The sequence below is a fragment of the Camelus dromedarius genome, chromosome 23 (genome assembly GCF_036321535.1).
Source record: "Camelus dromedarius isolate mCamDro1 chromosome 23, mCamDro1.pat, whole genome shotgun sequence".
Taxonomy (NCBI): domain Eukaryota; kingdom Metazoa; phylum Chordata; class Mammalia; order Artiodactyla; family Camelidae; genus Camelus; species Camelus dromedarius.
In genome coordinates, this window is record NC_087458.1 from 3,357,321 (window position 1) to 3,373,922 (window position 16,602).

At 43.0% G+C, this 16,602-nt stretch overlaps 1 protein-coding gene across 1 annotated transcript; it reads left to right on the forward strand.

Annotated features, from left to right (window-relative positions):
* The first annotated feature begins 1,675 nt into the window (after positions 1 to 1,675).
* LOC105105893 (neuroblastoma breakpoint family member 6-like protein) lies at positions 1,676 to 9,379 on the forward strand. The gene is made up of 5 exons (XM_031436768.2): positions 1,676 to 1,853; positions 3,760 to 3,862; positions 4,434 to 4,669; positions 8,166 to 8,217; positions 9,064 to 9,379. Exons 1-5 carry the CDS (start codon positions 1,676 to 1,678, stop codon positions 9,377 to 9,379), a joined length of 885 nt encoding a protein of 294 aa, XP_031292628.1.
* The last annotated feature ends 7,223 nt before the right edge of the window (positions 9,380 to 16,602 follow it).

A 16,602-nucleotide genomic window follows, 5' to 3' on the forward strand; every position in this document is an offset into this window, starting at 1 on the left:
CCAAAACATTTCGAAGGACTTGAATTGCATACAGTTTGGGACATCTCACAGACCAGAACTATAGTCTAGAAGCAGGTTGGCAAGTAGTGTAGGTAGTTTGTCCTCCACCCTCACTTTGTCATGAATGTTCAGTGGCACATATGGAGGTGGCCGTGGTCATATATGTGGAGTCCACTAGCTTGGAAAAGCTAGGCAGCTGAAGGGAAGAGAGAGATATTTCAGGGAATTTCCCTCGTCTTGGCTCACAAAACCAGGAAGAAATTGATAGGTAGGAAGTTAGGAGAGGTCAGGGGATTATTTCTCCTGCCTGCCTATGCCTCTCTTTAAAACCTCAGCTTCTATGCCACTAAATCCCACTGCACAGGAATACTGTGGGTCACCACTAACTACCATAGACCCAAGATCTGGATGTTTACCACACTCTGAGAAAACAAGAACAGGTCAATAAGTTTGGGTCAACACAAGCCATCGCTCAGTGTTCTATAAAAACTGCTCTGGACGTAAAGAATAGCACTAGTTTACAAAGCACCCCAAATTATGTGGCCACTACAAGTGTTCAAAGAAACATACAAAATCTACTTCAATGACTTTGACAAGTGGGGAAGAAAGCCTTTCGCACTAGAATGACATCCATAAGGGATAAGCGTGGAATATGCATATACAGATTAAAACACAAAGGAACCCACACATAGAGGAGGAGGGTGGGGCTGGGAGGTAGGGAATGTCAAAGCCGACTTCAAGGTTAACGAAAAGCCTAGTTGCTTTCCCGTTGAGGAAAAAGAAGCCATCATAACGTCAGTCTGCAGTAAGAAGTTAATTAAGACACAGTCTTGCCAGTAACCCTTATAAATTAATTATTCATACATGGAACACAGTATTACATTTGGGATATTTTCCTCAAAATAGTAAAACGGGGTGGAAAAAAAACTAGCAAACCAAAAACTCCAAGAGTATCTAAAAGTCTTAAATTTTCCATGAGGAAAAGTGACTTTATGACAGTGTTTAAGACAATGAAAGAATTTGAGAAATATCAATTCCTTGATGATTTATATGCTTGCAAGAATAAACAATAACAAATAGTTTTTTACGTTTTAGGAAGAGATAGGTCTGTGGTATCAGCACGTGGATACAGACAGACTGAGACTGGCTGCGGAGGGGGTGTCCCCATCAGTGGCGAACTTCAGAACAGCCCAGGCGGCCTTGTGTATCGGCGTGGCCTAGGCAGCTGGAAGACAGGGGCCCCCAAGATTCCACGACACGCTCCACCTTCCAATTCTGTTCTGGGCCTCCGCATGGTTACCTGGCCGGCTGGGTCCTCTCTCTGGCGCGCTCAGCATAGCCTGGCCTCGGAGCTCTGGCATCTTGTGCCTTACCTCCGTGGTGAAAGCCCCTCAGAGCGGTGGAATGCTGACGAAGTCTGGCCCAAAAGTAAGTAATGAATTACATCTGCATTCTTTAGATATGTTTAAATACTTTTCTTTTCACTTAAAGAAACTTTATTGAAGTATAATTTACATACTATAAAACTAACCCACTTGTACACTTCAATGATTTTTAGTAGTTTACCAGGCAGTGCAACCATCACCATAATCCATTCACTTGTTTTGAATTTATTATTTGTTTGGGTTTCTTCTCTGCAGGGTCTGGCTCTGTTTCTTCCACCACAAGCTTCAGCATGGCAGTATCTCTCACCTCTTTCTCTGGCTCAAGGACAGAAATGAGCATCCTGGAAATCAACCAGAACTTGCGCTCCCAGCTGGAAAAAGTCAAACAGGACTTTCGAGACCTCACAGAGAAATTCCTCACATCCAAAGCTACTGTTTACTCCCTGGCCAACCAGCTGCAGAAATACAGTAAGCCTTATGGGGTCATAGTCACCAAAGTGATAAATGATTGCCCATCTTCCCTACAAGAAATGAAATACCCTCCAGACTTCATTCTTCTCTCTCTTCCATCAAAACAAACCTGATTGTACTCCTAGAAAGGTAGAAATGGGTATTTTACCTTCAGTTTGCAGAGGATGGAAACACTGAGTCACAAAGGAGTAAAGTTTGCAGTGAGAGTATGGGAGGAATTGAGCTAAGATCTTGGTTCAGGCACTCAACTTTCTTTTCTCTCCCAGGAACATGTGGCAGATTCTACAAACCTATAATCTCGTTGTAGGCTTAAATATCTCAGGATTAAATTCAGTCTTTGACTGAGCAGCCACTTGCAGAGCACTGTGCCGGCTGCCCTGGGGAGAAAGAAGTGATAGGACTCCCTACCTTAAAAGAGCTTAAATCTGTCTGTTCCCAGCTGAGCCACAGATGTCTGGAGGTGAGAGTGTGACTGGCAGACACAGAGGGAAGTCCTGATGCCTGGGGCAAGATTCTTTTCGCACATAAAGTCTGAGAAGCCATTCCTCAGCCTCTGGTGAGATGGAGGGTATTTCCAGGAAAACCAGAGACTCTACAGCACCTTTGCTACCTCCCTCTGAATGTGAAGTTCACAGACAGCAAGCAAATCCAGGATCTGGGCTTTGAGACAAATGGCAAAATGAGAATGAAGCCAAGTGGAGGAGACCTCCAGGCCTCGTAGCAGGCAGGGCAGGGCAGGGGATGGCCCTTCCCTCTCCACCATCAGCTTTCACATCTGGAAATCCACTGGACCATTTCAAACCTGTTCACCATCGAAGGGAGGGTGGAGCCGTAGTGGCTGAAGGACCATGGGAGCAAGTGCCTGAGGGGACAGGGAAAAAACGGGAGGATTCTTACTGATTATTGAATTTGAGTTGGCTTTCAAATTTCTACAATCATTTTTTCGTAAATCAGTGAGGGATAAAATTTGCTATCCAACTTACTGACGTGGACAAAAAAGTAATAATTAAAGCCTATTTATCAATGACGTGAAAAGACCAGCTTTGGGGTGTGCGAATATAAGGGTTTTGGTTTTTTGTGTTTTTTTTGAACTTAATTTATTATAATCATAATACAACTTTTTTGAAGCTAGAGAAGAAGAAAGATATCACCCACTATCTTCCTGTCAGGGTACTACTACAGTGCTGTGATTAAGAGCCAGGCTTCCTGGGTTCAAATCCAAGTTGCTCACCTTCTCCATGCCTCTGTTTCCGCATCTGTAATGGTAATAAGAATAGTGGCTACCTCTTCAGGTAGTGGTGATGATTGCGTGATGATAATTCTTAAAAATCTGCTAGAACAGTGCCTTGGCAGACATTAGTTCTCCCTCCAACCTAACACACCTGTTAGCATTTGAACATCTGTCTTTCAGACATTTTCATCTTCAGATACCTTTTTACACGATTTTATCCAGATAAACTTTTACATCTTTGAAATACGGAGGGATCGTTGAAACCCTCATTGTGGGAGACCGTCAGCCCTACAGTCCTTGGAGCTTTCCCAAACACACAGAGAGTCCTACTTCATGCCCAGATGAGTGTTTCACTTAAGAGGCTGCGAAAGTGGCTCAGATTTGGAGTCAGAACTCAGGGTGTGTGGATCCAGACATTGCCTCATTCCAGCTGAATCATCTTGAGCAAGTTAATCTGCCCGTCTATGAGCTTCTCTTTCCTCATCTCTACAGTGGGGAGTAATCAAATGCCACGTAGTTGGGAGGCTGAGGAATAAGGTGTGGAAATCCCAGCATAGGGCCTGGTACCATGGTTACATCTGCCCCTGGGATGGATCCTGCCTCCTCCCTTGAAGGCAGTGACCACAGCAGCATGCCCAGCTTTCCCCTGAGGCAGCGTCTCTGTTTTCTCAGACTGTGAAGAGTACAAAGAACTTATTGAATTTGTGCTGGAGGAGGGAGTGCCATTTGAGGAAGGGGAGCTGGCAGAGAAGATGAGATCAGCTGCAAGGCTTGGGTAAGGAGACTGGGAAGGTGTGGGTAATCTTGACCCTGTCATTGGTTTTGCTTTTCATCCTTTCAATTAATGCCAGTCTAGCACTTCTGTATCTGGCTTTCCACCCCCTACGTTCTGCATAATGCTTGATGATGTATATTTTATTGAAATGGATGGGGGCTGAAGTGAGGAGCTGAAGGAATTTCTTTTTAAAAGAAAGGTAATTAAAAAAAAAAGAAAAAGAAACAAACCCAGTGCTATTTCCTCATTCCCTCTGCCACAGGCAAGTCACACAACTTGTACAAGAACTCAGCATGAGGTGTATATAAAAGTAGAGAAAAACCAAATTTCTTCTATATAGCACAGGGAACTATATTCAATATCTTATAATAATCTTTGGTGAAAAAATTATGAAAACGAATATATGTATGTATATGTATATGTATGTGTGTGTGTGTCTGTGTGTATATATATAAAGAATTCAGCATGAGGAATTCCTTAGGGGCAATCTAAGAAGTATCTCTGCTAAATCTCCCATAATTTATCACTCACTACATTCATTTTTAAATTTTACTTTCCCTTCCCACCTTAGGAAATATGACCCCCTAATTCAGGCTCAAGCCCAAGAACTGACCCACTTACGACAGAAGATACAGGAAGGAAAAGGTGCCTGTTACCTTTTCACCCAGCATGCAAGGAACACAGTCAAGTCTTTTGAGAGTCTCCTCAGGAGCACTGACATCGCCTACTACCAGAGGCAGAGATTCTGTGAGCTACTGACCCAAGGAAGCCAGCTGGCAGAGAGACTTGCCAGCCAGCTCACCACCGGTAAGTCGGCTACAGGGCCTGAAGACCCTTAGCTCCTGCCAAGGTCCTAGCCTCACACGAGACCCCCTGCCTCCACGACCCTCCAGTGACTTTATCCGGATGCCCTGCTGTTTCGTGTCGGTCTCAGCCAAAGGATGGTGATGCTACTGTCTAGACATACCTGAGAGTATTCCCCTGGGCTGGAGGCGAGCCCCCGCAGACATTTCCCCTTCTGGAGCCAATGTTGTGGCTGGACAGACCCTTGTGCTTCTTATTAGGATTGCACGATACACCTCAGCAACAACCATCAGGACATTTCGAAAAACACAAGGTGTATTAATCCCAAGTCCTGAGGGCTACGCGGTGCACACACACCCAGGGCCACACAGCGAGGTCACAGGGAGAGAGAGAGCAGAGTCCTGTGGTTCTGTGATGGGGCAGCTAGGGTTCCGTGGGTTCACTCTTTACTGCTGAATTTAAAACAGAAGAGGGGAATTAAAGTGCAAGAAGGAAAAAACGTCAGTTTTTAAACAGTGCAGGAAGTGGTCAAGCATCAGTTATCTAAATCAACCAGGAATTTCTAAAGCAAAAAACTTCAAGGATGAGGCAACCTGACTCTGTCTAGTCATGTAGTTGCCAGTGTGTTATTTGAGATCCTCGTCTTTGAAGTGGATGCCTTGGGAATCAATAGCTTAATATCAGGCACTTGGGTTACATTTTTTTTTTAAAAAGGGACTGTCAGGTGCTTACACTACACCTGCTGGTACACCTCACACTCTGGGGACCATGGCAACACAGGGCTGGCTGGGGGTGAGTACAGTGGAGACTACACGGGTCTGGAGGCCACATTATGACAACTGCCTCCTTCATCACAGGCTTTTGGAGCAGGAGGCAGCAGCCATCCAATCATTTTTAAGGACTTTGATATACAATAAAATGACCCATATTGTATTGATACACAATAAAAATGTGTACATAAGTGTTATATACAGTGTTATAAGCACTCCCACAATCAAGGTATATAACAGTTCCATCCCTCCTAAAATTCCCTTCTGCCTCTTTGTAGTCAACCGTTTTTCCCCAACGCCAGGCGCTGGCAACCGCTGTGTTTGGTTTTTGTCCCCATAGATTTCCCGCTTTCGTGCTGACTTCTATTCCATTATAGAGACGTATCACTTTTTGTTTACCCTTTCATCCACCGGAGGCCATTTGGATTGTTTTCAGTCTGGGGCACTTACGAATAATCGCTGCTAAGAGTCATACACAGATTTTTGTGTGAAAAATGTTTTCACTTCACTTGGGTAAACACCCAGGCGTGGGGTTGCTGGGTACACGGGGTCAGTGTACGTTTAATTTATACAAAACTGCCAAACCGTTTTCCAGTGTGGCTCTACCATTCCGCATGCCCCCCAGCAATGAGTAGAGTTCCAACTCTTCCCCAGTACCAGATCCTGATATTTTCAGGTGGTTGTTCTTTTGCTTTTTGTCATTTTGGCAATTTTAGTAGGTGTGTGGTGGCCTATCACTGTGGTTTTAATTTGCATTTCCTAATGACTGATGATTCTGAGGGTCTTTTCATATGCCTATTGACCATCCATGTATCTTCGGTAAAGTGAGTGTTCAACTACGATGTGCATTTGACAGTTGAGTTGCTGTTTCCTTATCATTGAGTCTTGAGAGTTCTTTATATTTCCGGGTACAAGTCCTGTATCACATATTTGATTTGCCAGTATTGTCTCCCAGTCTGCGGCTTACCTTTTCATTCTCTTAACTGTCTTTCAGGGAGAAGAATTTCCTGGTATTGATAAAGTCCAACTTATGCATCATGGTTTTGCAGTTATATCTAAAAACTCTTTGCCTGAAACAAGATCCTTTGCCTTTCCATATAAGTTTTACAATCAGCTTGTCATTAGCTATTAAAAGTCCTGCTAGGATTTTGAGTGGCATTGCTTTGAATCTACGAAGAGTTTGAGGAGAATTGACCATTTTAATAATATTGAGTTTTCCAATTAATGATCATGGTGACTTTCATCAGGTTGAGGCAGCTTTTGCTTGTTTTATTTATTCATATTTGAGTGAACAAACAAAGCTTCTGTTTTTTGTCTTATGATGTTGACTGCTGACAACAGAGAAGGAATTATGTCTCCTAACGAAACATGCGCAGGCATGGTCTAACTAACTAAAGTTTCCAATTTATGTGAAGAAGTTCATTTTTGTTCTTTATTTGCCAAGAGTTTTATTTTGAATAGATGTTGAGCTTTGTGAAATGCTTTTTATTCATCTGTTGAGATAATTGTTAAGTTTTTATTATGTTGAATACTTTCAGATTGTACTCTGGACATTTTGAATATTATGTTGTGAGACCCGGGGTCCTGTTAAAGTCCTCTGAAAAGAATTTCTTAGCAGGCAATCAACCCCTGCTAGGCTCAGACTTGCGAGTACTATGGGCAGTAGCTCCAATGTCAGTTTAGTGTTCAGTGTACTTGATGTATTGTTTAAGTCAGTCGAGCAAATAAGTCACTCAGGTTTAGTCTGAACTAGCTGCTGGTTTTATGGTCATTCATTTCTGTAACCCTTTGCCATGATTCTTTGGGTCTGTTCCACACGTGTTCATTTTGGGGATGAGCCCGGGGATTTCTGTCAGTTTATGGACAGTGTTCCAGCCTCTCCCCTCTCTAGCATTTCTTTCATACGTCCCAGTTCCCAAGGGTCCCTTTTCCAAGTCCCTCTACAGAGAGATTGGGCTCTTTCAGTCACTTGTCCTATCACACTGTGCTGCAGTTCCACATGACTGGGGCTACTGTTAGAGCAAGGAGGCAAGAAAATTGAGAACGAAAAAGAAGGGGGGGACACTCTTCACACTCTTCAGACAAGAGGTCCCTGTTTGACTAGAGGGCTAGATTCTCATTTGTGCTTTACGGCCCTGCTCAGCTGCCGTGACAATGCAGTTCTGCAACTGGGCTGGTCTCTGGGCCGGGTCAGGAGGAAAAAGAGAAAAAGAAGAAATGGAAAGGAAGGGAAGATTCTCTTTACACTCATTGGCATACAGAGGGCCCTCTGTCCGGTCATTTGGTCAGAAAGAGGTGGCTTCTCCTGAAGGTCTTACTGCTCAGATGCTGCTGCAGGCTCCACGTGAGAACAGTAATGGGACACACATCCATGGTCTAGCAGCCAGCCTTGTGGCAAAATGAAGGTTACAGCTGAAGAAGTACAGAAGGCAGTGGGCCAGTACCCTGCAGGCTGGGGACCAAACATTTTAAACCCTTTGCCTTGACTTAGGAGCAGACCTCATGGTGATGATTCATCATGCCAGCGACATACCGCCCAGTGTTGCTCAGAAAAGCCTGCCAGGCTGCTCCTCTAAAGACACACCCGCGCCTCCTGGAATCATTCTCCCAGAGCGTCTGAACAAATATGTAGAGTATTGCGTCCCTGGTCACATAGGCCCTTGTACTTGTGATGTGTGAAGCGGGACCTGCTTAATTTCCTGCTAGCTCTTCGTATTTTTGGTTCACAGAAGATCATCAGGATAGGGAAGGTGAAGATGGACAGGAGCCACTGGCACCCAGGTAACTCTGAATGATGAAAGGGCTGATGATGGAATGGTGAAATCTGGAGAGGATTCCAGAAGCAAGAGACCAAGAGGCCAGAGGTCGCTGATCCAGGAGAAACCAGAAACTGCTGACTGTACCCACTGCATTTATTCATCATCCAATGATGTGTCATTTTAAACAGTGTTATTGGTTCTCTTTGCAGTTCTTGCGTTGGCTACCATTCCCTAGTAATTCCTCAAGTCTAGTTGACTAGAATCAGTCTGACCTAAAGGCATGCCAGCCAGAGATCCCTGGTTCCTGTTTCCTAAAAACCCATGTGGTTAAAAGCCAAAATGAGACGCCTCTCTGCTTTCTGCACAGTTGTCCTGAGGTGTGTTTGCAGGTGTTTCATCACCAGAAATCTATCTTGAAAAATAAAATCAACCATATCAAATATTTAGGGGAAAAAAGAGGTGTAAAAGCTGCAAGAGCCCTAAGGAGGTTACATTGCCTCGGGAGCCAGTATTCAATGGACCCCTTCATATAGTATTCCCTAAAATTTGTCCAGAGCATTTAAAAGCCAATATTTTAGGTCTCTGCGCGTCCTGCCTGTCATAGTGTGTTCTAGTGGAGTAGTTGTGTCGTTCCTCGTGTTAGGAGATCACTACGCTGCACACCTGCTGCTCGCTCTCCCACCCCAGCTCTAGCCTCACTGTGACACCAGTCAGAAGGGGATTGTCATGCTTCCTCTCACATAAGATGGCCCCTCTGATTTCTGGTGCCTCTGCCATGAGCTTCAGATCAGGACCAGCTGTGAGGCTGTGGTTCCAGGTTGCCTTAGTCTAATCTCCTGTCTTTCCTGCCCACCCACCCCCACCCCAGCTTCAGCAGGGGGCTCCAGGCGGAAGAAGAGAGTGAAGTCCAGGAGGACTCACTAGATGAAATGTATCTGACTCATTCCAGCTACCAGGACTCCCACCAGCCTCCCAACACCAACGCCTTTGCGTGTGACGGGCAGGAAGCCAGCTCTGCCGTGGATGTGGCCGGTGAGTACCCCCAGTATAAAGAGAAGAAAGCTCCAACACCCAGAGGACTGAGAAATGAAGCTCTGGCGGCTTCTCCACGCTCACCGCCTCTGTCTCGGGTGATTGAGATCATCTCTGTAGGCAGGCCCCCAAAACGCGCCTTGCAAAAGTGATTAGGCTGCATACAGTTTTGGGATCAAGTACGGGTCCCTGGTGGGTCAGTAACTTGCATCGTTCCTGGTCCACACCGCATTGCCATCCGTCTGGCCTCCATTGGCATAGGCAAGCCGAGGAACCCGAGACAAGCCAGAGTGGAGACAGTGAAGGGATCGTGGCAGGCTTTCTGCTCCCCTTCAGCACATGTACAGAATCTGTCTAATGAACCTCCTTCTTTAAGATGAAGCATCTTAGCTTTCCTGAAATGTCCTTGCTAATTCTGGTTCCTGAATGTTGTCCCATGGGTTTTTCTAGCTGTCCACAACATCGGCAGTCTTGACCATATTTGGAAGTCCAGTGATCACACTTCCTGAGTTCAAGCACCAGTCTCCATTTCCCGTCAGGCGGCTTGTCTCCCCGTGTGGTTCCATGTTAGCTCTGGAACATCAAGCGGTTTCCCTAAAGACAAGGCTCTGATCTTGGCAACCCTTGAGTAAGTGGCCAGGGTTCCCATTCTTTGTGCAACACCGAAGCTGGTGGGTTTTCTTTGTTTGTGGGTTTAGTCTCAGTGCAGTAATGGAATCTAAACCAACAACCAGCAACTGGAGGAGAGGCTGAAGCTAGCAGCAAGGCCACTCACATGCCACTTTCCAAAAAAAACCACCCAATCTAGCCAGTGAAGCTCCTCCAGGTGTAAGAGCCCCTGAGCTAGCCGACTCACTGGTGTGTGCGAAGTGTGTGTGTGTGTGCAGGTTAAGACCTCAACTTTCGTCTCCTTTCCCTTAACTGACTGACTTTCCTTTGGGGACAAAAGTTTGGATCACTAGAGGACAATATGGTGTGTATTCTCTTCTAGGCAAGAGAAAGAGGCTATCTTAATTTGATCACTGTTAGCTGAGGTTCTTATAGCGGTATAAACCATGTCCTGTTTTACCCTTTTGCCCCAGGCGGGCGTAAGTACGTGCGTTTTGTTCCTCATTCTGTTCCTTTACAAAGGCATCTTCAGTCCTGTTTCCCCTTCCCCCTGAGGAGCAGAGGGAGTATTTGACACCTCTTAAAGACGTTCGGTCACAAATCAAGTGGGAGAAGTATTCAGCAGAGAGGAATACCTTTCTAGTACCCACAACTTCATACCAAAGAGGTGGCCACTCCTCTCCCAGAGCTAGACTAGCCCTACTCAGAGGCCTTCAGTATTTTCCCTCCTTGTGTCAACATCCTTTAAACTTCCCATATCCTTGTGTAGGAGGTGGCCCTGTGGAGGGAGCTTAGCACTGGGCCACGCTTCAATTCTACAAGGTTGCCCGCTCTCCCACACCCTTTCAGATGCCAGTAGAAAGCCCAGGTTGTTACCCGTACTTCTGACTGGCCCCAAATCAGAGGGTAACACACCCCCTTGTCAGCTTTGATGAATTTGCTAGAACAGCCCACAGAACTGAGAGAGACATTTCACTCACCAGGTTACCTTTTTTTTTTTTTTTTAAATAAAAGGGTATAAGTCAGGAACAGCAGATGGAAGAGATACATAAGCAAGGCGTGGGGAAAGGGTGTGGGGCTTTAACGGCCCCTCAGAGAAAGCCGCTCTCCTAGCGCCAACATGCATTCAGCAACCCAGAAGCCAGAAGCTCTCAGAACCTTAAAAACCTTTTGGGTTTTTACGGAGACTTCCTTACACGGGCACGATTGATTAAATCATTTATCATTGGTGATTGAACTCAGCTGCCAGCCCTCACCCTCCCAGGAGGTCAGAGACTGGAAGTTCCAACCCTCCAATCACAAGGCTGAACTTCCAGGCAATCAGCCCTCAAGATAAGGCGCTTTCCCAAAGTTTCCTCATTAACGTAACAAATGAATTTTATGCCTCCATCACTTAGGAATTCCAGGGGTTTTAGGAGCTCTGTGCCAGAAATGGGGATGAAGACCAAGTATGTATTTCTTATTATAAATCACAATATCGTAGATGATGTCTGAAGATTCTGCTGGTTTTCACATTCTAGGGCTGTTCCCTTGGTGCTGCCCTCCTATTTAAAAGGACTAGCACATGGATTTGGGAGCCAGATTTCCTTGCAAAATATCCTCTTTTTCCTGGAACTGTTCTAGGAAACAGACTGTTTCTGAATGTGCATGTTTGAAGCTAGGCACCCAGGAGATGTGAAAGGCCTTTGTTTTTCTCCAAAAGAGTGGAATAGAGAGTAAAGTGATACTGAGGGGGAGGTGGTGGGGATCTGGCTAACCCCCCTGCGGCAGCTGTGAGCAGGGCTCTCAGCATCATGCGGTGGTGGGGCCCTCTGTTCCACACCGCAGGGCAGATGGCATATTTCAGAGGACTTTCCCTCTAATCTGCTACTACAGCTTCCTCTTTCCAGACTGTAGTTTACCCCCTAGCTTATCCAGTTACCTGCATTCAGGTAGCACATGGCCTCTTTCCTCTCTCAGCTCTCACTCCAGCCTCAGTTAGCTACCAGCAGAACCTGACAGAAGATCCTCAGTTTAGTTTTTGTGTTATGTTTCAGGTAACAACTAATGCTCAGATTATGAAAGTGCTCGAATTATGCTTTACTTCAATAACGCATAGTCACAAACAGTTTCCCAGCTGATGAGCGAAATGAAAACAAAACAAGCGAAATTCTAAATACGAAAGAAGAGCAAGATTTCAGAGCCACTCCAGATTTTTACTCCAAATAAATAGTTTGCAGAAATCATCCCTCCAGCCTGCTAATGTGACAACTGCCAAGGGCACATCGATACCCAGACTCACAGATCAGCTGGAGAGGCCGTAACATTTTCCCTCCCCACCCCCAGCCTGTGGATAACTGGAGTCAGCAGCAGCTGGGGGAAGACGGCGAGGACTTGGGTCAAGAACAACTCAGAGTACTGTCACTGCAGACTATTCACCAGCTCTTCAGCACGTGTCTCTTTTCCTTGAAGGACGAGGGTTTAGAAGTCTCTGAGAATAGAGTTAATTTTATATACATTCTGTTGGCTATCGTCTTTTTGTACAAATCAAAATTATAAAGACTTCTTTCTTCAGTGTAAAGCAGGAAAATCAAACATTGATGTGTCCCCTACCTTTATACCCCAGAGTGATAGTCTGAATGCATCACTTCATTCCAAAATGAAATGTTATCAAGTGCCTGGTATTACCCAGAGAATATTCATTTCATCTCACCCTCAGGGAACCAAGATATTCAGGCAAAAATTTCTGCCCCCGCAGTTGGGCAACTAGAAGCAGAGCAGCGGTCTCATGCACACGCACCTGATGGGGCCCCCGGTTCACAGTGATAGGACCTCTGCCGGAGAAGGGTCGTGAGAGTTTGCTGTTCAGTCCTGTGGTTTCAGTACACTCCCGCAGAAGTTCCATGCTAGGGGGTCTCTGTTTAGGACCCACAGAGAGAGAGAATGTACCTAGATGGAACTGGTAGCTTCCAAATAACTCCACTCTCATCTGGGTTTTTTCCTGAAAATAAATTTCTTTACTCTTAATTTGTCTTTTGCAATCAAATATAAAAGCAGGACATCTTATTCAGAAGCTGTGAAATATATAAAGTAGCCTCCAACTTACCAGAGTTCCAGGTTAGAGGGCTGCTTCATGGAAGGAGGACAAATCCCGGGTGGCGGAACCTCTAGGTGGGTTTGTACAGCAGACTAGTGATGCACCCTTTCTTGTACGGGTGGGTGGCATTGAGGACGGTCACACCCCTCTGCAAGGGACAGATTCATTGAGAGCTAATTTTTGATGCAAGACTCAGCTCTTCACAGCTTCCTGTGTTTTACAGTAATTTCCCGTGACAATTATTTAATTTGAAAATTTTCAAGCCTACAGAAAATCTGAAAGACCTACACAATGAACACCTCGATTCTGTTCATCTCAATTCAACAATTAACATACATTTGCTCCTCTCCTCTGTCTGCAGGCACCCACACACCATTCATATTGCTTTAGTAAATGCAGACAAAAAGCCCACTTCAGCCCTAAACGCTTCAGCATCTATTTCCTGATATTAAGGGCATTAGCCTGTATAACCAGAATACAATTCAATTGTTGAATCTAAGGACAGTACTCTTAATTCAACAGTATTATCTAACATAAGCTCCATATGTAAATTCCCCCATTGTTTAAAAAACATCATGTCTATAATGCATATATACATGTGTAGGTATGTAAATATAGATGCCTTTAACATACACATCCATATTATACATACATATGGGAGAGAGATTAAGAATTAAGTGTTTGTGTTGTGGTACTGATGTTTCCCCATGTTCCAATTAAAATTCCTGAGTTGTACTTTAGTCCTCATTACCTGGAACTCTCTCCCAATTTCTTTGTTTTTGTCACTTTTGATGTCATTGAATTTCTGAAGAGGACAGGCTAGTCATCTTGCTCAGGGTCCTACGTGCTGATCCAACTAAACATTTTTGGAAAGACGAGCACATAGTATTTGTGCATCCTATCAGGAAGCAAGCCGTTATTTCTTGTCTTCTTGATAACAGCCATTCTAACAGGTGTGAGGTAATACCCGATTGTGATTTTAATTTGCATTTCGCTGATGATTAGTGATATTGAGCACCGTTTCATGCACTTGTTGGCCATCTATATGTCTTCTCTGGAAAAATGTCCATTCATATTCTCTGCCTAATATTACTTGGATTTCTTTTTTGCTATTGAATTATATAAGCTGTTTATATATTGTGGATATTAATCTCATCCGATACATGATTTTCAAATATTTTCTCTGTTTGGTAAGTTATCTTTTAATTTTATCGATGGTTTCCTTTGCTGTGCAGAAGCTTTTTAGTGTGCTGTAGTTTCACTTGTTTATTTTTGCTTATGTTGCCATCGCTTTTGGTGTCAAATTCAAAAAATTATTGCCAAGGCTGATGTCAAGGAGCTTGCCATCTATGTTTTCTTTTAAGGAATTTTATGGTTTCAGGCCTTCCTTTCAAGTGTTTAATTCCTTTTGAATTAATTTTCGTGAGTGATTTAAGAGAGTGGTCCAGTTTCATTCTTTTGCATGTGGCTTTTCAGTTTTCCCAACATCATTTATTGAGGAGACTGTCCTTTCTCCATTGTATATTTTTGGCTGTTTTGTCATCAATTAATTGACCATATATCTGTGGGTTTATTTCTGGGCTCTCTATTTTGTTCCGTTGATCTATATTTCTGTTTTTATGCCAGTACCATACCATTTTGATTACCATAGTTTTGTAACATGGTTTGAAATCAGAGGGCAAGATGCCTCCAGCTTTGTTCTTACTACTCTAAGATTGCTTTGGGTATTTGGGTGCTTTTGTGGTTCCATACAAATTTTAGTTTTGTTTGTTCTGTTTCTGTAAAAAAAAAAAAAAGAAAAGAAAAGAAAAAAGAAAACAAAAACAAAAACATGCCATTGGAATTTTTAAAGGGTTTGCATTGAATTTGTAGATTGCTTTGGATGATATTGATATTTTAACAATATTAATTCTTCCAGTCCATGAGCATGAATATCTTTTCACTTATTTGTTTTCTTCAGTTTCTCTCATCAGTGTCTTATAGTTTTCAGTGCACAGGTCTTTCCTCTCTTTGGTTAAATTTATTCCTGGGTATTTTAGTATTTTTGATACAATTATAAATGAGATTATTTTCTCAATGTCTCTTCCTGATTTTTTGCTGCTAGTGTATAGAAACACAACAGATTTTTAAAATTGTATTGTATTATTTGTGTTGTGATTGTATGTTGCAACTTTACTGAATTCATTGATTCGTTCTAGCAGCTTTTTAATAGAGTCTTTAGGGTTTTTTAAATATAAAATATCATCTTGTCTGCAAACAATGACAGTTTTATTTTTTCCTTTCCAATTTGGAAGATTGTATTTCTTTTCCTTGTCTAATTGCTATGGCAAGGACTTCCAATAACACGTTGAATAAAAGTGGTGAGAGTGGGTATCCTCATCTTGTTCCTAATCTTGGAGGAAAAGTTTTCATGTTTGCACCACTGAGTATGATGATAGCTGTGAGCATTGAAACGCTTTGATTTTCTTTGAATATTGAACCAGTCTTGTAGCTCTAGTGTAAACCCCTCTTGATCATGGTGCCTGGTTCTCTGAACATATTGCTGAATTCTATTTGTTAATATTTGTTAAGATTTTTTTCATCTACGTTCATGCGGAATGTGTAGGATATTAGAATATTTTTATATTTATGTAAGATAGCTGTAGCTTTCTTTTTGAAAATTTTTGCCCCTGGTTCTGGTGTCAGGGTAGTAGATGCTTCATAGAATGAATTGAGAAGTGTTCCGTACTCTTCTGATTTCTAGAAGAGATTATGTAGAATTGATATTCATTCTTCTTTTAACTTTCTGTAGAATTTTCCAGTGCAACCATCTGGGTCCAGAATTTCTTTCCTTGGGATATTTAAGTTACAAGTAGACTCTCCTGAACAGTTATAGAGTTATTCAAAGTATCAACTTCATATTTAGTGAGTTGTAGTGGTTTGTACTTCTAAGGAATTTGTCCATTTCGTCTAAGCAGTCAAATTTATTTGTGTAGAGTTTTTCCTAATATTCCCTTATCCTTTTGATATCTGAAAAATCTGTGGTGACTGTAGTCTCTGTTCATTCCTGATACTAATTACTTGTGTGTCTTTTGTCCTTTGTCAGGATTATTGACCTCTTCAACGAATCGGCTTTTATTTTATTGATTTCATCCATTGCTTTTTGTTTTCAATGTCATTAATTTCTGCTTTGTATTATTTTCTTTCTTCTGTTTGCTTTGGATTTCTTTCACTTTTCATTTTTATTTCTTTCCTTCTTTTGTTCTGTTTTGTTTTGTTTTGTTTTGTTTCTTGCTGTGGGAACTTGAGTTACTGATTTAAAAATTCTCTTCTTTTCTAATGTATTAGAAATTTAACTTAGGGCTTTAAACTCCCCTGTCAGCACTGATTTAGGTGTTTCTCACAAGTTTTTATACGTTGTATGTTCATCGGATATTTTAAAACTGCCAAATGCCTATGACATAGCCTTTGCTACGATACTGGCTAAAACATAAATACGTGATTAAAATATTGGACTGAAATTGATTCGAAAAGATGAAGCGACAGAGGCGGAAACCAGAGGAAGTCCTTTTGCCTAGTGGACATCAGAACGATCCCCTTTGATACCTGAGGCAAAAGGGCTTGCGAGGAAAGAAGGCGAAGGTCCAGCGCAGAGGGGAGGAAGGAGGAGAACGGGTCCTACAGTTCCGTGGATTCAAAGCACAGATCATT

What these genes read in the sequence shown, in the direction of transcription:
- LOC105105893 (XM_031436768.2), top strand. Translation starts at nt 1,676, where the DNA reads ATGGCAGTATCTCTCACCTCTTTCTCTGGCTCAAGGACAGAAATGAGC. An exon ending in CAACCAGCTGCAGAAATACA is followed by an intron (nt 1,854 to 3,759) that starts GTAAGCCTTATG and finishes CTGTTTTCTCAG; the next exon opens with ACTGTGAAGAGTACAAAGAA. An exon ending in CAGGAGCCACTGGCACCCAG is followed by an intron (nt 8,218 to 9,063) that starts GTAACTCTGAAT and finishes CCCCCACCCCAG; the next exon opens with CTTCAGCAGGGGGCTCCAGG.